Consider the following 26,190-nt stretch of genomic DNA (forward strand, 5'->3'; position numbering starts at 1 on the left):
ATTGTAACAACCTAATGTTGAAGGAACCTTATTACAGGAACTCTAGAAGGAAACAAATATCTACTGCCAAGTACAACATAGGCTAAAGCCAGTGTCTTCCAGGAACAGACAACTAGTTAACATTAAGGGTTGTAGTCCCAAAACTGTACTTCACATGGTATTAATCACTTAATTTTATAAGAAAAACCAAACATTGTTTTTCCAGGTACATAACATTTCCAGTTAACGTCTTAGGAAACTTCTTTAGGAACTCTTTAATAAGCATCATGACAGATTTGAATGACATTTTCCGGCTTGGGTTGTTTTATCAATTTTTGTTAAAATTGTTGCAGTTTGAGCAATTTTATTTCCCAATTACCATTATTCATATTCCCTTTCACTTTGGAATGGTCAGGTTCTCATGTCTCCCCTCTCAGCTACACACCCTGCCACCACATGAGGGCGAGTGAGGAATTAAGGCAGACCTCTGATCTGCCACTCATTTCTTTAACAGGTCACAGGGTATGCAGCCTCACGAGGGAGGTTCAGCACCAATTCGAGTTAAGACACATCCCTTACCAACAACACCGCAAGCCTGCAAATACCTGGGAAGTCAATGGAGTTGCTGTGTTGCCAGCAGCTGAGAGCTCCCAAACTGACTAAAACTAACAACTCAGTTAGTTGTGCACTGCCAATAAGGGGAACCTGGTCACAGTATGTCTACAGTACATCACTGAGCTCAGCCTGTCTTTACTGATGGAGTCTTTCTGAATTCGGCAATTAATGTTTTCTAAATGGCACTAAGAAAGAATTAATTCACTTTTACTCCAACACCTTTTGAGTTATAGAGTGATGTGGGATCTTAATACAGCTTATGCAGATTTTCACAGTATAAAGATGGTGCTAGAGAGGTTAGCCCTACTCCTTGATGTTTGAGTTAGCCTATAAATTCTTCTTTCTTTTCCCAGCTGCACTACCGGTTGGATTTCTTGAGAACATCTGAGCAAATTTAATTTCTTTAGAGAGATCAGTGGTCTCTGACTCAACGGCCCTCCCGTAGTTACTCAGAGAACTTGAGAGTTTCTTTCTCAAAGGAGTCATGTAATTATCTGAATCATCACCTCCGCTTTCGTTAAACCATGCAAAAACCAAATCTTATCAGACTTCAGCACTGAAATGATCTGGAATGATGCAAGAACAGGGCTGTACTATGGCAAACCCGGTAAGTAAGGTGTTTATAAATCATCTACCAAGCACATGTCTTAGGTTGTTCAGTTCTCAACCCAGTTCCTATCTCATCCACCCTCTTTAGTCAACACTTCCTAAAGTGTTAATATGTTAATGTTAAAATGGTACTAGTTGGTCCTGCACTACGTAGACCTTCATTGCTGAAGCTCCAGACTAGGACAGTGTCTTCATTGTACAGTTATTACTTTGAATAGGAATAAAAAAAAAACACTGTTTCCCAACATTGTATCACGCACCCACACATCGCTAAGTGCATTACACTGAGACGTGACATTGAACTGTTACCCCAGCTTTTAGTATTGATTTACATCTGTTGGTCTGAGTAAGAAGCCCTTTGAGTTTGGAACTTAAATGGAGTGATAACAGCTAGGTCCAAGGCTCAGAGAACGACTAATGATACTTTTTAACCTTGAGAATTTGGATGGGGAACTATGCAAGTCTTCCCAACACGTGAAGTGTATTTGACTATCTACATGTATGTGCAGATTTGTTTACTGACATATTGACATGTATACAGGCAAAAGAGGGATTGCACTGCATGCCAAGACGTTTTTGGTACCATCTAGTGTCTACATAATAATAATGGGGTTATAACCATGATGGAAAGTCAGGCACAGAGAACAATTTCAAACCTTTTGAGAGGCTACCAACCTCGCTTTTCCAGCATTTCATAGAGCATCTTAGGTTTTACCTAATAAAAAAATGATTTGTCAAAATCCATTAAAACTGGCTTATGCCAGGAATGACATGCTAATAAAGAGAGGGGCATGCTGAAGGTATAAAGAGGGTGACAGTTGCTGAATTAATTTCCTTTTCCCCATATAAGATTTCCTCATTAATCAGGGCCTACAGACTTTTGAAGTCATCATTTCACCCACAAGAGTGATTCACATCTGATAATGTACATGAAAAGGCCATTTCAGAAGACTGACCAAAGAAATTAGAACTGTTGTTTTTTGTATTCATATTTGAAACTGTAATAATATGCGAGCTGTGTAAAACATGAGTGAAAGACACAATATTATTTATAATACAATACAAACAAAAATAAACATTACCCGTTAAACCATTTGTTTAACGACAGCTGCATTATTAGAATTACATATATACTTCAAGAGTCATATGAGAGTGTCTATCATGTTTTTCATGCAGAATTTTTACATGACTTACTATACAAGATTATTCCAGACGTAGAGTCACTCACTCTACATAATTAAGCCACACAGTGATTGCTTTTGACATTTTGGCATCAGAGACTTACAGACAGCAATGAATACAGCACTCACATATTCTCAAACATCTAACTAGGGGGAACCCTTTCAAACAGAGTTTCCAGTAAGAACTACCAAGTGACCATAAACTAAAGAAATAACAAAATTCCTCTGAAAGATACATTAATAATACACGAGAATATAGTTTTTAAAACTAAATATTCTGAAAGTGATTACACATAACAGACGTCCATCTAAAAATAAAGATTGAATTTTTTTTTGTATAAATGTGTAATGCGACTATAGAACATTAATCATTAATGATTGCAGACATTTCTCTGTTTAATTTAGAGTATGGCTTACCTTCAGAAAGATCAACAGTAAACTGAGAAAAGTTTAGGGGCAAGGAGGAGGATATCCATTAAAGGTAAAAATAAGTCACTCAACTTTTTCAAGCATTAGCTGTCCTTCAATTGGTCTACTGTCAGGGGTTAGTGGGTCCAGTGGGTCATTCACATTTTGCATTTCTGTTAGAGTGGGTTTCAGACCCAGATCTAGGAACTAGAGATCCAGGGGCTGAGAATATGGAGAAAGACATAGCACGTTTTTTGAGAGGATCTCTCTAAAGCAGGTAGTCTGATGCCTATTTGTGTTACTATGTGAGGAAAGATTTGCTCTTTTTAACAACTTCATGTGCTAGTGGTCATTTACTTTTTTAAATAACATTGCTTGCACAGGTTTACCCAGCTTGTTTTCATATCCTGTGTCATGTCTTGAACAGCATGTTCAGTGCTGTGATTTGTTAATGTGCACACATCTTGTCAACAATATTTCAAGACGTGTCACCACTGAGAGAAACCAGTTTTTAAACTGGTTTAAAAGTATGTCTAAGCATCACTCGAGCTCTAGCACAGAGACAGAGTAGAACAGTAAAGAAATGACACAAATATGAAAATAACAAATGGAAAGCATGATGCACAAATTTAATATTTTGCTTTAATTCCAGCTAAGATTGTTAAGCATGTCTTAATTTAACACAGTATTAAGTGGCCTAAATAAGCAGGCAAAAAGATGGGCAAATGGTTGGTATGGAAATTGTTGGATATATTTAAATTCATACATGATACAACTTGGTTGAAAATTATTCCTTGGAATAAAATAACATCAATTTGTCAGTGTCAGTTCCAGTCCAAAGATTACGAAAACACCTGCAAGAACAGTTCTTGGTGGGTTTGATTTGTTCTTCAGCCCTAACTTTCCCACCTATGCAAGACACATTCAGGACATCTAATCAATGTCTTATATAGTGGGGGTTAGTTGGCACGGCAAATATCCCTGAATGTATCACAATTACAGATAGAAATATTTCTAATATCTACAATTATTCTAAATCATTCCAGACAGACATTTTCCCTAGATGCTACTTGTGCATGAGAGGTATTAAAAGGTTGACCTGGACTTGTACAGTAAATACTTAATTCTACACTGACCATACTTCAGATTCACCTTTCACTGAGTAAAAAATAAGCAGGACTAAAATGGAGGAAGAAAGACCCAGACTCCACCAAATGTTGAGAAGAGGGTGGCGGAAGGTTAATTTAACCAATCTGTACAAGAACATTACGAGAATCCGCTGTTACATCTGGAAGACTTACATTCCATGCTTTATAGAAAAAAGTCAAATAAATACAAATATTAGAAAAAACAAGCTATACAACATGATGAAATCTTCTCTCATGGGCAGCCTTCTCACAGAACCACACAGTATGAGCAAAACAAAAGGTCCACTGCTAAAGTTAGCGCTCCATTTCAGTTTGTTTTTTTCAGAAGGCAGTTGAAGGGTCGTTCAAGGTAAACTGCTGGTGTATGAATTTGGACATGAGTGCCATCAAGCGGCAGACTGCAAGGCGCTTCTCGGAAACGTTGTTGCGTTGGTCTGACCCAAGCTGAAGGGACAGCAGATGAGGAAAGTGGCTACCTTGAGAAAAGAGGCACAGTGTGCTAGAAATCCATTCCTGGATGTTTGTTAAACTGGTCCTAGAGATCTATTGAAGCGGTTCTGTTTTTGTTTGCTTGTTCATTCATTTCTTTTCATCATGGAGGGCTAAGGGGCAGGAAAGATGAAACGTCTTCATTCCCAAACTGCCCGTGTTTGTCTGTTGTATACCTGTGGTATGTTAGACAATGTCAGAAAGGGACAAGTTTCACTGACTGATGTGGAAATGCATTGGTTTTGTACTCGTGTGGGAGAGACAGAGGGAGCTGTATGTGGAAGGGTCTGAGAGGCATCTTCCTACAGTGAAACCTTTGATGGAGGTGGGTAAGAGAAGGCTCCCTTTGTTTATTTTGTGCATCTTGAAAGTAACATACAGTTCCATCTGGGAAGGCGGCGGCTACGTTGGCGTAACTCCCTCAGGACAGCATGGGGAGCAATTCTCAAATTCCAGAGGGAAAGCAGAGCTGCCTTCATCTGGGGAAGGAGTTGAGTCTGGACGGTGAGGCGGGACCCGGAGAGGCGCGGTGGACGGGTGAGGAGGAGGGTGACATTCTAGGGCTCAGGAGCTCCCCGGACTGCAGCCGCCACAGCAGCTCCTCATTGGTGCGGCTCAGACGCTTCTTCTCATTGCTCTCCTTCTCCACGTACTCCTGCAGGTTGGCATTCTCCTCTGAAAGTTGCCTGCAAGAGCAAGAGGAAAACAGGAGCGTAGACTGACGAGTGAGAGAGAAAACCTCATTAAACTCAGTTCTTGCTCTTTCCCCATACAAACCGCTGCCATCTTGTGTAGCTGAGTTAAGAGTTAATATCTGATGTGAATTAATGGGGTATAGTACAGAAACATATGAATTCTTTGAAAAAGCATTCTTTTGGAAATAGATTGCTTCCATTTGTCATAAAATAGATTTCAGATATAATAGGGGATATTTGGTATAAAGTAAAACCAGAAGGGCACCAGAATGTAGTAGTAGCACAGAAGCAGACTATCAGGCATGGGGGACTCAGGTCCCTTCTGTTTCTAGGAAAACTAAAACTCTTCTGTCATTCTGTTGGCGTCTAATGAAGGTTGCAAATACAACTTAGATGATAATACAATTTGTTTTTAAGGACACTGATGTTTGCTCTTTTTAAAAAAAAAAGTAACTTCCAACTCATCAGCGTGAGCTTCTAATACTGCTGTGGAAAGACCAAAGGGAACATTTTCACTCCCCAAACCACAGGTATAAACATTTCTTCAGGCTCAACACTGGACAACTGGAATACAGACCTTATTGCTACTGAAGGACAGATGCACATAAAATTTTGCATTTATTGAATTTTGATAATGTTTCACAGAAGGCAGCAAACCTGGAAACAGCAATGTTTTGATCTATCCTGGCTTTGAGGTCTTCATTCTGTTGTTGAAGCACTTGAACTCTTTCCTCTAAAACGACATTCTTCTCAGCCTATGCAAAAAACACATACAGAAAACATTTCCTAAAATAAATAATTTAAAGAAGCTTGTTTGTTCTCGTTATTATTTGCAACTTTATTTGCTCTGACAGCATAAAAACAAAAAAAATAACAGCACCTCAAAGCCAAAGTAAGATTTTTTTTGTTTGCAGCTTAATTTTAATGAGTCTCCTTTCGTGCCAGACAATGAAAACATACATCACTAGTTCATTGTTCCTTATCACTGACCATAGTTTAGAAGAACTGAATTAAACACCATCTGATTAATTCTTCTGATTCTTTTTTATTAACTAGTTCTGCACCTGATTTTATTTGATCTGTTTACAAGAGTATCTCCTAAAACATCTTTGTTTTATAAAACAGTTGATGAACTATACATCTTATGCTGATAGTAAAAGAATATTCTGCAACACTCTTTCAGAGTATCTTTATTTTTCATAAGTATTCACTTTTGCTCTCTCACAACAATCTGAAATTTTGCTAAATTATTAACTGGCATATGTTTTCAGGATCACAGGGCTCATTCATTCATTCTTTCCCATTTAGGTTTTTCAATGGGACTGACTGACCAGTGTTTCAAGCGGTTTAAGCCTTTTCAAACTATATTGACAAGTAGATTACTGTCAAGATCAAGAGTCTGGGCAGAATGTTGGCCTCGAAAGGCTGATCAACCAGTCGCTCTCCAGCCTGCTCACAGCATTTTGTAAAGGGTCTGATTTTCTTACCAGCTTTTCCAGTTGCACGATTTTCTTCTCTTGCTCATGGATCTGCTGATTTTTCATCTCCAGAATATGCTTCAGGCTTTTTAGGTCTTCCTCAATGTGCAGATAAGGGGCTAGTGCATCCTATGCAGAAGAACAGGGCCACAAAATAAGAATCCCAGTGTCGAGGTTATGTTAATCCCGGTGTGGAGGACATGCGAAGCTATAATTAAGGTCCCATGTTTGAATAAGAAATACAATGCACATTTTTAATTAAATCCATCATAACACATAACCCTTCCACAATTTTGTTATGTGCAAAAAGTGATCTGGTATCTTTGTATTAGCTTTGTAAAGCTATTTTGATTATTCTATTCCACTCACCCATCCAACACATTCATTTGACAGCCTGAGATCCGAGATCTTTACTTCATTTCATCCTTAGCTGAACCATCCTTCTACTTTCACTTTGGAAATGTAAAGTTACTTAACAAGTGCAACAATTCAAAGGCAACCTCTAAGATTTTTATACTTCAGCTGAAAACAATTCAAGAGATCAAGTCACTCTCATTATGAGGCTCAATTAGGTTTCAAGAACCTCAATGAGAACTTGATTCAAGCAAAAACCTGCAGGTGTAGCATTCCTCTGGAATAGGATTGGGAACCCCTGTTTTACAAGGACGGGTAACACTGAAAGAAAGCTTCTCACTGACATCAGTTGAAGACTGCAGGTGCTTGGTATCAATGTTTAAGGGAAATTCAAATATGCATTCTAATTGTTGTTTACAGCTGGGGAGTAAGTATGTCTTTTCCCCCTTGGTGTGTCTCAGGCACCTAAAGACAATATCACTGAGGTAGAGAGTGCAAGGTATTAAGTCAAAAGCATGCAGAAGCCATATATCTGAGAGGCTGAGAGCAATCTACCATAAATTGTTCTTTACATCCAGGGAGTATAGAATTATCACATTTGTTGATATTCAGTTACATAAGGCAGCTCATGGATTGGAAGGTGTAAAAAGAAAAAAAATATTAAAAATATTTTGAGGAAAATGTTGCATATCTTTAATTTTTAAATGATTCTGCCAAAAGAAAGATGCACAACATACAGTATATAAAGAATTTTTTTTCAGAAATATTGATTCATTGGATCAGCCAGTTAGCAAGCTACAGTATGCAATTCAACACAGTAGGGTATACATAAGAAAGACTGTCCACGTGAGGAGGCCATTCAGTCTATCTGGCCATTACCTTTTAGTTCAAGGATCTCATTGAGCTGTTTCTTGAAGGAAGTCAGGGTATTAGCTTCAATCACATGGATGGACACCTACAACATTCACCTCTGCACTAGAATGGTCAGAAATGCTGAAATGAAATCCAGTTTTTGGTGAGTCTGGCTTTTTGCCACTGTAAATGGAAGTGAGGATGTGGTGGCACCTGTACCTCAATCTGCTCATCGGTGCTCTTCCGCAGTGCCTCCTCAAACCTTTTGGCTCTGTCCCTCAGGCTGCGGTTCTGGAATGTCAGAGTGTCCACCTGGTCCTGGGGAGAATATTATAAAACTAGAAAGCTCACAAGCAAATGAGGGTTGCATCATACTTCTTAATGACACACAGCTTAATGATGCATCCTGCTGTTTCCTAAAAGGTCCCAGGGTTTCAACTCCAACAATAAGGCTGGGTGGTGTGTTTCAGACACCCAAAAATCTGTTTAAAGATAGCCCTTATTCTTCTGCCTCCTATTTCCACATACTGTATGTAGCCAATCCTTTTTTCATCTTTGATTCTAAAAATTCCTGTAGCCTGCCTTCCTAAAAACCTTTCAGAATTTCAAAGATTCTTAGAATTTTCTACTTGTAATACTCCTTTGAGAAGGAACCAACCTGCTTTCCTTTTTTTAAGCTGTTTGAAAAAACATCTGTAACAACTCCAGTCCCAGAATTGTAGGGTTGTAATTAAGGTCAGTGCATAGTCTATAAACAATGTTGTTAAGGCAGTGGTTTCCAAAAAAACCTCTTAGCACACGATCGAAAAAAGACCCGAAATCATTGTTTTTGCAGGTTTCTTGGGTTTGTTAATTTTACATGCAAATGTGAAAATAATCTGGTGGTAAAAGAGTCTGAATGTTACTTTTTATATATGTTAAAATGATGCACTTTACGTTTGGTACTACTGATCCATAAATAATAAAAAACAAGAACTGCATTTATATAGGAATTTTCACCATTCAAATGCTGAAACTCTTTTTCAACACTCTACCGTACTTTGGCCATGTTTGTGTCAATTCCTACTTGAATTATATACAAAAGAATATTTTTCAAAACATTTAATTTTAATAAAAAATGAACCACAAGAGGTCACTGGTGTTGCATCTACTGAGGTATATAATTTTTTATTCTTATTTTCCTTATTAAGACTACTGTGTCCTATTACTAGAGTATCAGTTAGCACTCTCTTAAAACTAATGTAGATTTAGAGAATGGTAGGCAAAAGAGAATATGTAAGTCTGTCTTAAAAAGTGTTCTCAAATGAGCACCATAGCACAGTTAATGAAATTTTAAACACTCAGCATCATCCTCAAGTAGGTTTAATGGGAATATCCTCATATTAGTGTATGCTAATGCTGTCCAGCTTGGGAGTTTTCAAACCATAATTTTGTGAGACATTAGTTCTTTTCATGACCAGCTCTTTGTGTTTCATCGTCTCACATACAGTACCTTGAAAAAGCATTACTGTTGAATGCAACATTTCTACATTTCATTGCTATTGGAACTTGCAATTCTGATGGGTGAAACTCCCCCTACCCCTGCCAGGATACAGTCCTCGTCACTCATGGGTTCTGAATATGCACAGCGCCACTTGCCTTGACAGTGGTTTCCACCATGCCACTGTGGGACAACACCCGTGACAAGCTCAGCTCTATACCACCCTTGCCACTGGTAATTGATCATGGTCATTAGCAGCCCCAGAGCCACATAATGCCAATCTAAAGGCAGCAGAGAGTTCTACTGCACCACAAGACCAGGTCTAGAGAATGGGGAGTGACTCACTCACTGTTGTAACTCACTCACTGAGCCCTCCTGATACACAATTACAACACTTTCACATAGGTTTTTATCTGAAGCCTACACTATTCTCTTCAAACTGCTGAACCTAAAAATGCTGATAGTATAACTGTATATATAAATTAGTTTTTTTAAAGAAAATTAGAAGATTCTTAATTGTATAGTTATTAAACGTCTTTGCTCAGGCGATCCTAAATGAGTCCAGGTGCACAAGAATAGTTTGAAAGGTCACAAATGTAGTGTAATTGTCTCTGTGTATAATCAAAGTGTATTTACCTGACTCCTAAGTATATGCATCTGTTTTTGTAAAATCCTTCAGAAGGCTATTGAATTACAAACCACAATTCATGTAGTAATATGACAGATCAACCATGAGGACCGAGGAGCTTTGAAAATGTATCAAGAACAGAGTTGTAGAGAGGCACAGATAAGGGATAAGGAAAAGGATAATTTTCCTTTTGAGTATAGAGAATTCTAGATATAAATGTATATTGTGCACATATGGCAGGTTTTATGGTCAGACAAGATTGTTTGGTCAAATGCAAGTGCTATTTGATTTTGTGAAAGCCCAATACAGCACATCACCTCATCAGCCACCATTCAAACTGCCTAGTGTTATATCTGGCAGCCTGTGTTATATCTGTATAGTGACATTGGAGTAGTGAAACAGATCCTATGCAGAGTTTTGAATAGGAGTTCAAAAGAAAGCAAGAGAATAGCTAGGCAGAACAAACTTAACTGAAGTGAGATGCCAGAGACGAAGTCCACAAATCATAGTCGTAGAGAATGCCAAGTCCAGAAGCCAGGAAATCATGGTACAAGAAGTGATTCTCCAGAAGAACAAGAAGTTGAGTTCAACAGGATAGACCCAATACTGAGCACTGAGGTTACTGCAGACAGCCCTAAAGTATGCTAGTGCTGGGGGTATGGTGGTGAACAGGTAAAGTGGATGGTTATCTGACTGAGAAAGGTCTACTCCTTCTTAAAGGGGCTGTGGTCTGGTTGCGTGGAGCCGGTATCATGACACATGTTCACTGTTCACAAACAATTAGTGATCTCTTACCTGCAGTGATAGCCTTAATTTTTCAAATTCTTCTTCCAGTCTTTTCCTTTCAAGTTCATGGGCTTCCTTCAACTCTACCAAACAAAGGGATGTGCATTCTGGTTATGTTTTTCTTACAACAATAACAAATACAAAGTCAAAATGCACCTTATGTAGGCTTGTTCCTGTTTTTTATTCAGTTTAGATACTAGGATAGGTACAAAGGAGTTACTACAACAAACCTTTAGACTAAATTTAGTTCATTCTCTTTGTTATTTAATAGATCTGAGCTCCTAAAAAGTTATAATTTATCCTCCATTTGCTAAAAGCTGCCAAGATGCTGTGAATTAAAATCCCTGAATTCTAGAGCAAACTACAGAGGATGAAAGTGAGATTGAGAATAGAATGAAACCTGCATTTCAGTCTGAAACCTCAAATTGCTGATGAAGCCTGATGAAAGAACTAACCAAGCAAATAAGGAATCCAAATTGGTTATTTGTAAAATATACCACAAGAATGAACAGCTAAAACTGTTCAATTAAGATAATGTGTGAAAGTAGGGCCATAACTAGGGATGATGTACAATTAATTGACACTTTAAAGGACTAAGTAAAATGTATTTTTCCATCGCTGATTAATTTTAACAATTTGCAAATAAGCCAGACATTAACTTTGAAACAATTGACTAATTTTGTGTATTTATAATCAACAACTTGGCCCATTAATTTCTTTACAAATTTGAAAGGATATACAGTGCCCAGCTTTCCAGTTCATGTGAAATACTGGACACATGTCCAATTTTTCCACTCTTTAGAAAATGTACAAAACATACTACACTACCCTAAATCTGAATAAAACAACAACTAAACTACGGAGAGTTACACAATTCTTTTTTTATTTAACATTTTGGATAAGCACATACTGTAATGTTTACAAATAAGAAGTCAACATCTGGGATTTCCAGCACTGGGATTTTGCAGCCATCAAAGCAGCACTCCACACACTACCGCTCAGATAGTAGGCACAGCTCTGTGGATTAAGTAGATTTCCTCATTGATGTAGCAGTAGGAGGTGCTATCCAGGAACTAGAAGGTGTAGATGTGGACGTGTAGGGGGTGCTTGGGGAGAGGCAGCTTGAAGTGAATGTGCATGTGGAAGTGTGGCTTTAGTCCAGAAGATTAGGCCAGTCATCATAAAGCAGCACCCAGACAATTCTAATTTCTTTCAGTGCAACACAGTTTGAGCATGCTTATTGTCATTATTATGTTTCAGTAAAGAAGACCTGCAGCTTCTACAACAAAGCTAGCCTCCACTAGAGGCTATATCTATACTCTCCATTTTTAATTAGTTCTTTGTCCTAGTGCACGTATTATCTTGAATACCTACTGCCTGAATTTTGACAATTAATCTTGTATAAGGAACTATATCAAATGTCCACTGAAAATCTGAATATACCACATGAAATGTTCCAGTTGTGTCCATTACTGCTGTTGCGTCTTCATAGAACCCCGAAAACCCTTCTGAATCAATCTTAACCATTCCTTGGGTTTTCCTTCTAGCTTGATTCTGAATAAGTGCAACACAGCACCACACAAGAAGCAGTCTAATTCTGACCACAGGGGAAATCCTGAGTTACCTTTCACTTTTTTTTCATGTTCATCCTGAAGCTCAGCAATAGTTACAGTGTGAATATTCTCCATCTCCAGTACAGCTGCGCTGTGGTTTACATTCATTTCCTCAATCTGAAAAAAGAAATCCAACATTAAAAGTTATAACCACTTTTTTTCTGTTCTTCAAGCATTATGGTTTGCTGTTCAAGCAAATAGAAGAACTCCAATATATTTGCTTCTTTCAATGCAAAAGCAAAAGAAAAAGAAATGTGATGTTTAACTGGGCTAATGTACTGTATATTGACCAGTCTTCAAGAGATACAGTATACAGGTACCTCTTCAATATACTGTGTATATATGAAGCTTCCTTGATGTATGATGTTTCCTTTAATATATACACGTTTGAAATCTATCAAAATTTAATAATTCCCAAGAAAATGTTTATGAAAGACATGGAAATAATAAATGCAGATTCCGAGACATGACCTTCTGACTGAAAACTAAATATGTTTAGACATGTTCAGGGTCTTTATTACCTTGAACAGTCAGCACATACTGTAGCAGAAATATTAGAAATGAGAAAAATAAGAAAAATGTGTGCTGACATTTTCACTAAACAACAACCCTAATGGTCTTTCAGACCCTCAAAAAACATTCAGAAACATTACTTATGTCACAGTTTCTTTTTTGATTCTGTATAGTATTTTTGCAATTCAGGCAACTGGTCAAAATATAAAGAACAATTCTGTCAGATTTAGAAATTTTCAAAATATTTCCAAATTTATTGGGTGTCTCTGGTACTTTGTAAAAAACATTGGATATATAACTATGGTGATGAAAAAAACAATTGAGGAATATCACAAATTAGAATGCTGTTTAAGTCTTTTGGGGGTTATTGCAAGTTGTTGCTTTGAGCTAAAGTATAGCTGTCATTTTCTAACACCTTCAGAATTATAGGACACGGTCCAACTTGTCAGAGAGCTGCCCTATCAGGATCACAGTTCCCAGAAACCTCCAGGGGAATGATCTGCTGTGCCCTGTCACCTGACCAATAGCTGGAAGACAATTGGTCAGGTGGGTGTTTAAAAAGCAGGAAGCAGAGGTGTCCTGTGCAATGATATCTGCTGTCTAGATGACAGAAGGCAGACTACCTGTAGGGAGAAAAGACTGGCCATGGATCTAAGGAACCTCTGAGTTTTGTGAAGCCACATTTGTGAGCCTTAGGTGAGATTAAGTGTTTGGAGGTGTTTGATTTGTAGCCATTAAGCAGCTTAGCCTCCCAACTATATTAGTCCAGGACTTTGAGAAGACATTTAGTCAGGAGCTCAAATTGGAGCTTATGTTTTATTTTGGTGTTTGTGGCTGATTTGTATTTCCTTGCACTGTAAATAAAGAGCACTGGTGATTTTGAACATGAGTGTATTTGTCATGTCTGTTGTCCTGGACCTGGTAATTTTCAAGTCCAGTGGGTTGTCAGCCTTAATTGGGCTTGTGGTATGAGGTTGAGAGAGTGTGCTCTTTGACCTGCTCTTGGTGTTGGCTGCTGATCATCTCCAGGAGAGCCTGGTGCTCTGCCTGGAGCCTGTCCTGCTCAGCCCTGTGGTGGGACCTCAGCCTGTCCTCTAGCGCTTTCAGCTCGGCCTCCTGCTGCATGTGCAGCCTCCTCAGCTCCCTCTCGAAGTGCTTTTCCAGCTCCTCCTTGTCCTGTTGCAGACGCTCCCAGCGGGCTGTGTTGAAGGCTGGGGAAGAAATGGGGATAAGGATTCATTCCTTCACTTTGATGCCTTCATACCAATGGATGGGTAGTCTCACAATGATAACATTACTGGTGGTCACACTGCTGCTTTCCAGGGAAAGCAAAGTCAAAGAGGAAAAGTCTCAATTTCTGGGACAACTGTATGTTGCCATGCTTATTGTCATTATTATGTTTCAGTTAAGAAGACCTGCAGCTTCTACAGCAAAGCTAGCCTCTCCTGTGCGCCTCTCTTGTGAGCTTGAAGTTTTGTCAAGTGAGTCATTGAGACATTGGGCCATGGATACCCTGACCGACACAAATCTTCAAGGATTGATTGTGCACAGCTTTATGCTTAAGGAATCCTGCTCAGGATCAGCCTGTAATGTAGCCAGCACACAGAAGGGTGATTTTCTGACTGCATTTTAACCTGCACTCTGAATAAGGATCCCCCATTTGTTTACTGTTATTTAGGAAAACAGAGAGGAGGCACTTTTTTAAAAAGCTTGTGGATATCAGGAATACATTTTTCTTCTGTCATTAAACCTGATGCCCTATGATTCTTCTACATGTACCTCATTTTCTCCCAACACCTGGTTGGTGGAGATTTGAGTCTTGCTCAAATCCAACTACTGGATGAGCATAAAAAAGATCTGATTAAAAAAAAAATTCAAATTAAATTTTTTGGACTGTTAAGTTATTAGCAACCAAACATCAAGACTGGTCCTCTGATCTGTAATTTTTATATTTTTAATAGAAAGTATCTGTTAGTTGTGCCATAGTTAAAATTAATTAGCATTAATGGTGGGAGAGTAAGGTTTAAAAAGCTCAAATTTGGTAAGAAGAAAAAACATACATGCAGTTTCTTAATTTAGTTCATATTTCTGCTGCTGTTTTCCAAAGACAAATGCTGATCATCCACATAGAACGGAAGTGTTTTTGTGCTGGGGATAGGGTATTACTGTTGGGGATCTTGACAAAAGAATCCACTGTCTGGAAACAGACTACCTCATCAGCATGATGGCACCGACTGATGATTTCCCAGAAAATGACTAATGTAAGCTTTGGAGAATACTGAGGGGTATTTCCTGTACCTTTTCAATAGGTTACTGGCTATGATGTTTGTTATGAGGGACTTGCAGAAGGAGACCTTTAAATAATTTACCTGAAGAAATGCTTTTTTTTTCTTCCCAATTTTTGAAATACCAAATTCAAATGTTACCTCACAAAAACGCTAGTCCGTTACAATTTCTCCAAGTCATGTCTCAAAGTGTGCCACAACATTTAAGAGTTTAAATGTACAGGATATTCTATTTCCATCCTCCTGTACTCACAGATCTTAAATTAAAGTAGGGCATTTCTTTGAAGTGTTGATAGCTAAAATCAGATGGTTTAAAGACCTTTAGATTTAAAGGGCCAACAGCACATAAAATAATTGAACCCTTCACCAGTGAGACTCCAATATCTAGATGTCTTATAAAATACCATGAAAGGGACTGTTAAATGAAGATAATTCACTCGTAATAAACATACTAATTTATGTGGACATTCCCCAAGAATATCAGAACAAAACCATGCTGGCTTAAAATCTAGCACACAATTACATGCAATAAACAATAAGCTCAGAAAAAAGTCTATTAAAACAATACAGGAGCTGATACTGTAGGTACCAAAATCATGATGATGGTGATATGACAAAAAATTTTTTGTTTTAAGTTCTTAACCCAACTTCTCCCACTTAGTGAAAAAAGAATGACAAGTTCTTTATGCAAAAAAAAACAGGAGAAAAATGTATATTGCATATAAACTACAACAAAAAATAATGTTTTGACATTGATCTTGTAGTGCTACTACAGTGTAGTTGAAAACTTTTGACATTGTAAGATTTTTAAGAAAATTGAATATCCTATAGCTGCCATTATTTATTTTCTGAGAAAACAAATCAAGACAACTCTTGTCTAATGACCTGTTAATGCACAAAGTAGCCATTGTAGCAATAACAGGCTTCCCACTGTTCTTATAGTTGATCCAAACTAAGGTTGCTTTATTCACAGATCACTTTATTTTGAAGGGCATTTTGAAGGGATTCTTTTAATAGAGCTAAAAGTTGAACTCTTCCTCAAATCCCTAGAAGGACAGATGTTATCATGATTAATATTGTGATCAGAGAACACAGATTTTTGACCAGAGACTAATCCTGTAATCATTAATTTGGGGGTTTGATGTTAAATCCAAGCAGTGAGGATACCGATTCACATTTACACATACAGTATGACTGAATAAATGAAGTTAAAAGTATTTCCTCAAGTGATGTCCATATTAGGCAACTGATACCTCTGTTAATGAGTACAAGGAGCTAACCAGTACCTTAAGAAACCTCAGAGAATCAAAGTCAAGAGGAGACAACACTGCAAAGCAGTGGGTTTTTGCACTTACCCACTTCATTCCTGAGGTTGGCTAGTTCCAGGGACAGTTCCCTCTCTTTCACTAGGGCACTTTCACTCTGCCAAACAGGTGGAGACAAAATGGCAGGAGATAAAGAATAAGAGAATAAGAACAAGAAACAAGAAATGAATAAGAACAACAACAACATCTGCATGTATCTTATAGAATATATAAGATATATTTATTGTATATATATAAAATCATAAACAATGTTTATGATATTTGAAATAAACTTAATCTAAGAGCCAACATGAATAGTTATACAATTTTAATTTAGAACTTACCAGAACTTCTAACTTAACTGAACTTTACACATCACTCTGTGTGTTGCTGTGTCTTGATTTATTGAGCAGAAAGAGCAACATTACTTAACAATGCAGTCAGGGTGAAAAGTTCAAGTCATAATGGTCAGACACACTCATAATAGGCAGCATTACTGTAGCATGCAGCATGACTCCTTAGTTAAATTCTACTGGCTTATTAAAAAAAAATCTTAATGAAATGAGTTCTAAAATCTAACATCTGGTACAGAGTTTGTGCTAATTTCTGACCCTGCATTTCTACTTAAGTGCTGAAACTGATTAGAAAAACAAATAGTTCAATTAGTTTATTTAAGAAAGAAGGAATATGGTGAAGACACAAGTGTTCTTAAGGATTAGGAAATAATCTGTGACTACAGGTGGAACAATACTAAAGACTATACCTATATGTAATGATCCTGATAAAAATGTAATGCTAAAATAGTTCCATGATCCACTTGTATTTAAGTATCATTAAACTTACAAGGTAAGTTGACATCTGCTCTTCTTTCCCTGAATTAGTCGAATACAAAAGAATAAAAATAACTTAAAATAAAAAAAAAATAGCTGCAAGAATGAACAGAATTTGTGGAAGAATCCTTATGAAACACGTTCACAGTTTGGGGTCTCAAATATGGCAGCATTAGCAGAAATGCAGAAATGAACACTAAAAATAATAGAAATAAATTGTAATACAAAGAATGAGGATAATAAGACAGAATTAAACTGCACTTTTGGTATGCACTCGTTTTATAAAACATATTTTAGGTGAGTCCAATTTTACAAAAGAACAGACAGTGATAAATAGAGATACTGAGCAAAACATCAGGAGTTAAACTTCAGGGTTTTGAGAAATAAAACCTAATGAAATTCACTTGCCTTAGATTTGCATTTCTAGGATTGGGTCTCTAACAGCTCTTAAATATCATTCTATCATTCAGTTCACAAATTGTCTCTTGGCATTCATATTAATTTGAATAAGACTCAGTAAACATAAAATGCAGGCAGAGTGTAGAAGCAAGTCCCTTAAAGCTCATCATCTTCCCAGAGTTCCAATCAGGCATTAGTAAGGTCTCCTATCGCAGTCTGTGGAAATGACAAAATCAATAGCTGTATGAGAAATCAATCAACTGTGAAGGAACTAATCCCTATAACGACCAAAAGAAGTCATAAAATAATTTAAACATGGTGCTCCGTTAATTTAGCATTCTACAAGAACATTAAAGAAACATGTTTAAATAAAGAAGATGTTTATCTCATTTCCCAGCGCGCACAAAAATCTTTGCCCCTTTAAATCAACTATAATTCATAAGGTTTTTACATTTTACTAGGTATTAAACATTTAATAAACGTTCCATTGCATATGTTTTCAAAATTCGACCATTGTCGATATATACAGTGCCTTGCAAAAGTATTCAGACCCTTGACCAATTCTCTAATTTTACTGAATTTCAAATCCTACATTGAAATTTAGCTCTCTGTGATATTTTTAATTCGAAGTACTGAAACTCAAAATTAATTATTTTAATGTGATATTGTTTTAATTTATTTTAGATTGATATTGTTTTATGTTTAAAAATATTCAAAATGTATGACAAAATAAAATTAAAAAGAACCACTGTTAATTCCTTCTTAAATTCCACTCTCATTAAAATTAACACATAGCCACAGATCAACGAGGGTGCTGAATGGGAAGCTCAGTGACCTTTTGACTTATTTAAACATCCAGCCTCCGAAGTACAATCAAATCCTCCAATCTGAGTTTACTGGGTAAAACCTATTGGAGACCCAGTCTCACGAGGCCTGTTTAATTCCCAGCTTTGAATTCATGGCTCACCAAGGCAACATAACCTGCTTGTATTTCATGATCCTTTAACAGAAGGTTATTGTGCTGCTGAGCTCACTTGAAGGTCATATTTTTATTCACAGATGCACAGAAAATACTTGTCAGTGGTGGCACAGAACCAAAACAAAAACCTCTTAGAAGTTTAACATTTTTTGTTTAAAATTTTAATGCAAAAATAGTTTGAATTTAAACCATATACAGGATAAGCAAGGAAAATATTTTCTGTGTTAAAAAAACAATGAAAACAGCAGCAACAATAGTGATACCACTAATAATTTAGACCTGAGTCAAAGAAAAAGCCATCTAAAGTTTTATTCTCTCCTTCTGTGGCAACTGACTGCCTCTGCAGCATCCAGAGCAAGTCTGAGCCTCTGCTCTAGAATAATGCACTGCTTAATGCCAGGAGTGAAGAGCGCAGCTGAAGATAGCAACAATGCACATTACAGGCACACAGTCTAGCAAGTAATAAGGTTCATCATCCCAGCAGAGAGCACACACCAGACTGCATTATGTAAGGGAGCTGCAGCAATGACAAAGGAAAAAAAGAAAGAGGCTATTTGGAAAGCACCTAATATGCCGCTATGATTTAAAAAAAAGTGAAAATAAAATTTTGCCTCACATGAGACCCTCCAACTATGACAGAGCAGCTGGATACAGAACATGGAACACGTAAAACCGGTGCCAACAACCCTGAGGAAGGAAATAGATTTTTTTTTTACCGTCTTGTCCAGGCACTGGAGGCAGTCATGGGGCTTGCAGCAGCACTGGCCCATCCTAGTAGGCTTGCGAGGAGAGAGTACTGTTTCATCCAGGCAGCCAGCCTGTCACTCCTGAGCCAGCAAATTAGGAAGTGGCCCAGCTCTGCCGTGCACACGCATCTCTAACACCCAGCTGGCATGGTACCTCATTGCTGCTGTTACTCAGAGCCGTCCTAAAAAGCCAGGAAGACCCCACCAAGGCCCTGGCTTGAGAATGGGAGTGTCAGTCTGAGGCTCAGAAAGAGGCTGATCAATACAGAGCTGTTACACGGAGGCTCTACCCATTTTGCTCTCCCTGGAGGCCCGGCCACTGGATAACAGAGCTGCTTCCCCTGACACAGCTGGCTCCTGCTCTGCATCTACAGGTCTGCGCCTCCATTCCGCCTGTCAGCCTCATCAAACAGCCAGCGGATTAAAGGTTAAAAAATTGCTTCCCATCCCCCCTCCACCACACACTAACGTGCCTGGTCAACATGCCTTGGTGAACTGAGCAACAGCGGCTTTACTTTGGAGGCAGCAGCTTGTGGCCAAGAACCTCTGTATCCAATCTGAATTGAAACCACTGAAAATGAAGCTCACACCAACCTGACAGACTGGATTCTCAAGTTGTGTGACTGCCCCGGCACTCTAATTATTTATGCTTTGGTGGGGTCTGTTTTCATCTTTAAGGCACGCAACTGAAAAATCACCGGCCTACTGCCAGGTATCTAAGTATGTGTTTCAGAATAACCTTCATTGTCTCATTGCATAAATTCATGGAACCTAACCTGTTCTTGTTTTTGGTATTTTACCTGAATGGTAACATGTCACTATAAACCATGAAATTCCAACATGGTCACATCCTGTATAAATAGCGAAGCATTTACCTTTATGAAACAGAAACAGAAAGACTTGAATTTAAGTGGCCATCTTGCTGGTCTCACACTCATTTTAGTTATTTGTTGGGGGAAAATGTTTTTAGCTCTATAAGTAACTTCTATGATCTAAATATATAACTACAGCAAAATTACAAAAGTTTGCATTTTGCCTATGGTTCAATCACAGAAGGTAGAGTAACAGCTACAGTAGTAAAAGTAGTAGTAACAGGAGTGTGAACAGTAATAATTAGATTAAATAGGTAAATTATTACTTTCCAGTACGAACAAAATTATTTTGTTTTTAAAAGTACAACCACAGTAAACACTGTTCTATGCACATTACTATTCAGTTTGGTGTTTCTTGAAATTCTGTGTGTAGTAGCTTCCATAAAAAAGAAGCACAAAAAGAATCAGCTAAACTTTTAGTTTATTCCAGTGAACAGAAAACAAAGAATATTCATGTCACCCGCATTGTTATTGTTCCATTTTTCAACAGCAGCAAAAAAGACCCAGAATAATGTGTACCACCTTTCTCATGTTTTTTTTTTTTAATTCGGAATATCTGATGGTTTCAGCTTCATTAACATGTTTTCACCTCAGGGAGTGGCAAATTCTCTAGTTTTAGGGAGTGCCATTTTATCTACAATTTGTGTAAATAAAAAAGTCAAAAGTGTCATAACAATTTTTTTTAAACAAAATTTAACAAAAATACATTGGAGGATAATACAGAATGAACTAATACTTAACTACTACAATCTATTAATAGCAAATGTACCATTTTTGTGGGCAGTATTTATACCACTTTAGAATGGTATCTCCCACTTACTTCACTGTACTAGAACCGTACAATTCATTTTCGGCTGCTGTTAAGCCTGACCTTTGAAAGTGAAAGAAGATAAAAATGAGTACCAAATAATTATTTTTAAAATGCTCAGCCTACATAAAACAAAAATTACATTTTAGTTAGCTGTGAATTGTTTTCCAGCCTCTTCCTTTCCTTTCCCTTCCTTAGTCCAGTCTTCTATAATGTAACATACTGTATACAGTATATTCGAAAAGTATCTTTTAACAATCTAATACAGTTGATTAAGATTAATAGATTAATGGGCTTCCTGTTCCTGTTCGCTCTGTTCCGTAGTCACGAAATCTGTTTTGAAACTAAAGAAATATCAACTTTGTGCAATATTATATTTTAATTTAATAGTTACTTATGATAAGAAATAATAAACTAAGAAGAAACAGCAACAAAGTTCCAGTTTCCTCTCTAATGTTAAAGACAAATGTATTTACACTGCAACACAAACTATTTATGTGGACAAACTGTCACACCCACATTATTGTAGTAGTGAAATTGCTTGTAACATTAACATGCTGTTAATTATACCACACATTTGAATACTTTAGAAGGGTTGTTGGTATTACTGAAATATGCTTTAGATGTTATCTACCTGGAAGAAAACCGGTTGTGTAAATTAACCATTGTTCCCCCTAGCAAATCTCATTTTCCCCAAGGCTTTGTTCTTGGTGCCAAATCCCTTTATTATGTATATTACCATGAAGTCAGATTCTTCATAGATATTTCAGCAGTTTCCATTTTTTATGCTGATAACGCCCACAGTTCTGGTGTGCTTAATAAAGCAAATCTGTCTCACCACTCTGCTTAAATGATAATTTATATCAATGGGACTGCAGTGGAGAGGGTCAGCATTTTTAAGTTCCTGGGAGTTAACATCACAGAGGATTTAACCTGGACCCGCCACACACCATCATCATGGTCAAAACAGCATGGCAGCGCCTATTCTTTCTCCGCAGGCTAAAGAAGCTTGGCATGCCATCACATATCCAGGCCAACTTCTACAGGTGCACTACTGAGAGTATCCTGACTGGTTGCATCACTGCCTGGTATATGAACTGCTCCGCCCGAGATCGCAAAGTACTGCAGAGGGTGGTGAAGCCAGCGCAGCTCATTACCGGGTGTGAGCTATCAAATATCCAGGATATCTACTCAGCTAGATGTCTTAAGAAGGCCAGGTCCATTCTCAAGGATCCCAGTCATAAACTGTTTTCTCTCCTACAGTCCGGTAAATGGTATCAAAGCATTCGGTCAAAGTCCAACAGGTTACGGAACAGCTTTTACCTCAAGGCAATAAGCAATAAGTTAAATAGCCAAGCTGCAGTTCCTTCAGCAAATCACCCGTAATGGCTACATGGACAAACAGTTTTCATTGTACTCGGCATACTGTACTACTTGAACATAATGTATTGTATACACCCTGTATACATAGCAGATCTACTTATATTGAGTTTTGTCTGAGTTTATCTTATTCAATTTCTATTGCACTATTATCTATCATTATGTCAGCTTATGTTGTAACTTTAATTTTGTGATTTTTATCCCCCCCGGTGAGCTCATAGAAAAGACATTTTATTGCCAGCAACTACTGCTGCACGCTGTATTGTTGTGCATTTGATAAATAAACTTTGATTGATTGATTGAAATGATAAATGGCTAGTTTATACTACTTACAAGAGCTAAAAAAACAATTGGTGTGAAGAACACAGAAATGACAACATAGTTTAAGAAGCACTTGAATAAGCATCGGAATTTGAATTGGCAATTTGAATTGTCACAGTATTAGATTCTGGTTTAACATGTTTAACATATCTTTATGTTACAGGGTGTCACAGTGGTTCAGTGGTTAACATTGCTGTCTTGCAGCTCTGGAGCCCTGAGATCTTGTATGTTCTTGTACGTTCTCCCTGTGTTCACATGGGTTTTCAGAGCTGTACCACACATGGTTCTCTTGACAGTGTGTTGACTCAATCATAAGTGGTCTTAACATTTTTCTTGGCCTTATCTTTTTAATCTTTTTATCTTGTTTTGCTATTAAGTTCACAGGAGTAGCTACTGATGCTACTGGTCTCTGTTTTGATTAAATAATTTGCTAAATTACTAGTAATTATTGTACTATTACCCAACTGCTAATAAATAATTAATGTACATTTGATGTACACAATTTGGCCACACTAGCCAATTTTAGATTAAACTGTGCTGCTAAATACTGTGAAAACAATTTGCATAATTTGAAGTAAATTGATAAATAAACAGTTGTGAAAATAGTTTGCATACGTTGAAGTAAATGAGTAAATTAGCCATTGTAACAGCTCTTAAAATATTACTATTACATTGTATTTATATAAACGTATAAAATATTCAGAAGAAGCTTTTCAAAGATCATTAACAGCAGGTAGTTACTGGGCTTCATACACAACCTCAGTGCACACAATTTAATATTCTTAACAAAATATCATGATCTCAGGATTTTAGAATCATAGGATGTGTCAGAATTAGAACTAAAATTAAGTAGTATTAAGTTGTACATTTACAATTATAATTATGACAAAACTGAGACTTACAATAGCAATATTTAATCAGAAAGAATATTATATCTTTAGCAGTGTATCTGTTCTTTCAGAATTAAGACAGTCTGCAATTTTCAGTTCTAACTCCATTATCTTATTACATGTATAATCCGTTATTTTCTTTTTGACTCCATTATTGTACGTTAGAGACAGAAACAATGTATGAAAATGAATCTGGCAGCTTATTTATGGATGACCATAAATGACCATTCCTTTCATGGATGACCTTGTTATGGTGAGCATTATGACTCAGCTGAAAAGATTTTTATTTTTCTAAGGATGCTGTGGTGCGGCTCATGACATTCTTAATCCAGCTGCTTTCACCTGGCCCCAGCTCCGGAAAAATAACCGCTAACCTTTATAGCATCTAATTGTATTAAAGGCTGTGTCATATGTTAAATGTGATTTTGTAAAGGCTTTCATTTATTGTTTTTAGCTAAATATATACATCACCATATTTGCAGAAAATCAGACCACAGAGCTTTCTAGGCACCCTGACTCCAGCTCTGTTAATCCCACCTCCAGTTTTTCTCCAGCTCCCAAGCAACACTGACTTAAAGCAGTCTTTCTGATGTAGCATGGCTAATCTTGCTTTATTTAATATGTATTTCATATGCTCATCAGGCCAGCAGGTGTCATTACAATCCCAAAATTCCTTTTTTGATCATCGTACTGGAAAGTAGGACAAAAACAGAGCAACAACATGAGGATGTCAGAGAACAAACTACAGTAAAGACAAAAGGTTTAAGAAAGCATTTAAGAAAATCCTAATGTGTGCACTTTTTATTTTGAGACATATTTAGAATTTCCTCTCTCCTAGGATGTCCATGATTGACATGGACAAATACACAAATGTTGTTTTAGTCAGGGTACACATCACTTAATGTTAGTTCTTTTTTAAAATAAAGGTGTTAACATAACTGAGTGGAATGTTTCCTCAACTTCTGAGGGCTTGTGACACATTCGCTATATTACATGATAATCACTCAGCACCTATTATGTAGTACTATTATCATTCTGATTATATATATTGTCAACTTTACATATACTGTACATATACATTCCTCACACATTCCAGTGGATAATCAAAGTGGGTATTGTGCTCCAAATCCTAAATTCCATGCTGTGTGTATCAAAAGCATTTCTAGATTTAAATGATCACTGGACCAATGTGAGTTGGCACTGCTTCATTTGAAGACTTACAACCTCTGGAGAGCTCCAGAGCTTTTTAAGGATGTGATGTGCTACTTAAGAAATGTGCAGGCCTATAGCACTTGGCTCCCTGATGCTAATCCGAATCTTTCTAGCACTTTTCCTTCTAAGTTTTTCCATACCAACATGCCATTGCACAGAAGTTTCTGCATTGAAATCTAGATGCTTGTTGTCACGGATGTCGGAAGGGACGAACCGTAGAATGGCAGGAGAGCGAAAAAGACCCTATGCGTAGTGGCGAGACGGGGGTTAGCCCGGGCTCAGCTGTTCAGGGAATGCCGTATAGAAACCTATGCCCTCAGGTAGTGGACGCGGGGCGACCTGGTGCTAGGCGGGTTTCAGGACATCCAAACATCAATGCTGAGCGAAGGCAGAAAGAAAGACCCGGAAATATATAGCCCCAGAGAGAGAGAAACACCGGAAGGACAGCCAAGAACCGGAAATGAGAGACAGGACAGAGAAGGAGCGCCCTCTGGCTGCAGAGGGCGTGACACTTGTGCTGCAATGAAAAGTGTTTTCCTTATTTTGGCTTCATGCATGGAACCTTTGCCACCAACCTCCACCGAAGAATCACAACACGTGCTGGGATTGAGACGATAGCCGAGTTTTAGATCCTTGGTGTCTCTCAGCACCGACTTTGTCTGTTACGCCTTACGAATGATTTTCCATTTTGTGCTATTTCCTTGACATGGAACAGCATTTACTTGTGTTTCTGAAATCTGACCCCGTGATCCTGGACATTAAAAAATCAAACTTACCACAATGTGTCCCCGTCTTTCTGTAGAAGTTGGGATCTCTTTTCATTCTGTTAATACTGAATTTTCTGCCAATATTTATCAAGCACAGAGTCAGTCCTCTCTGTAATTATTGTAGATTGTTTAAATGACTGTAAATTTGCCATTACAGGATCAGAACTCACTTACATCTTTCACAAGTAATGTGACAAGAGAGAGAGAGATGGAATGCAAACATGTTCTTGGGCACGTTGGCACAATGGTTATCACTGCTACCTGGGGCCCTGGATACAATTCCTGCGGTGCTATCTGCATGGAGTTTGTATGTTCTCCCCAGGCTCACATGGGTTCACTTCAGTTGCTCCAGTTTCCTCACACAGTTCAAAGACATACTGGTAGGATAATTGACTTCTGGGAAAATTGGCTCTGGTGTCAGTGTGTGCATGTCTCTGTCTGTGTGTGCCCTGTGATGGAATGGTACCCCATCCAGGGTATATTCTGCCTTGTGCCCGTTGCTTGTCGGAAAAGGCTCCAGCTCCCCCATATCCCTGTATTGGATAAAGTGAAATTAGAAAATGGATTGC

General features: G+C 37.7%; 1 protein-coding gene across 1 annotated transcript in view; it reads right to left on the bottom strand.

The window, feature by feature from the left end:
* Positions 1-3,420: 3,420 nt before the first annotated feature.
* Positions 3,421-26,190, bottom strand: part of LOC148830684 (microtubule-associated tumor suppressor candidate 2-like) — a 114,252-nt gene continuing 91,482 nt past the window's right edge. Inside the window, exons 7-14 of the mRNA XM_088919962.1 lie at positions 16,469-16,535; positions 13,825-14,039; positions 12,327-12,432; positions 10,712-10,785; positions 8,028-8,126; positions 6,612-6,731; positions 5,782-5,879; positions 3,421-5,115 (exon numbers count right to left, since the gene is read on the bottom strand). Of these exons, the coding sequence (XP_088776088.1) occupies positions 4,905-5,115; positions 5,782-5,879; positions 6,612-6,731; positions 8,028-8,126; positions 10,712-10,785; positions 12,327-12,432; positions 13,825-14,039; positions 16,469-16,535 (990 nt within the window). The 3' untranslated portion in view covers positions 3,421-4,904. The remainder of the gene's footprint in view (positions 5,116-5,781; positions 5,880-6,611; positions 6,732-8,027; positions 8,127-10,711; positions 10,786-12,326; positions 12,433-13,824; positions 14,040-16,468; positions 16,536-26,190) is intronic.

The sequence above is a fragment of the Atractosteus spatula genome, chromosome 7 (assembly GCF_055471065.1).
Source record: "Atractosteus spatula isolate fAtrSpa1 chromosome 7, fAtrSpa1.hap1, whole genome shotgun sequence".
Lineage (NCBI taxonomy): Eukaryota > Metazoa > Chordata > Actinopteri > Semionotiformes > Lepisosteidae > Atractosteus > Atractosteus spatula.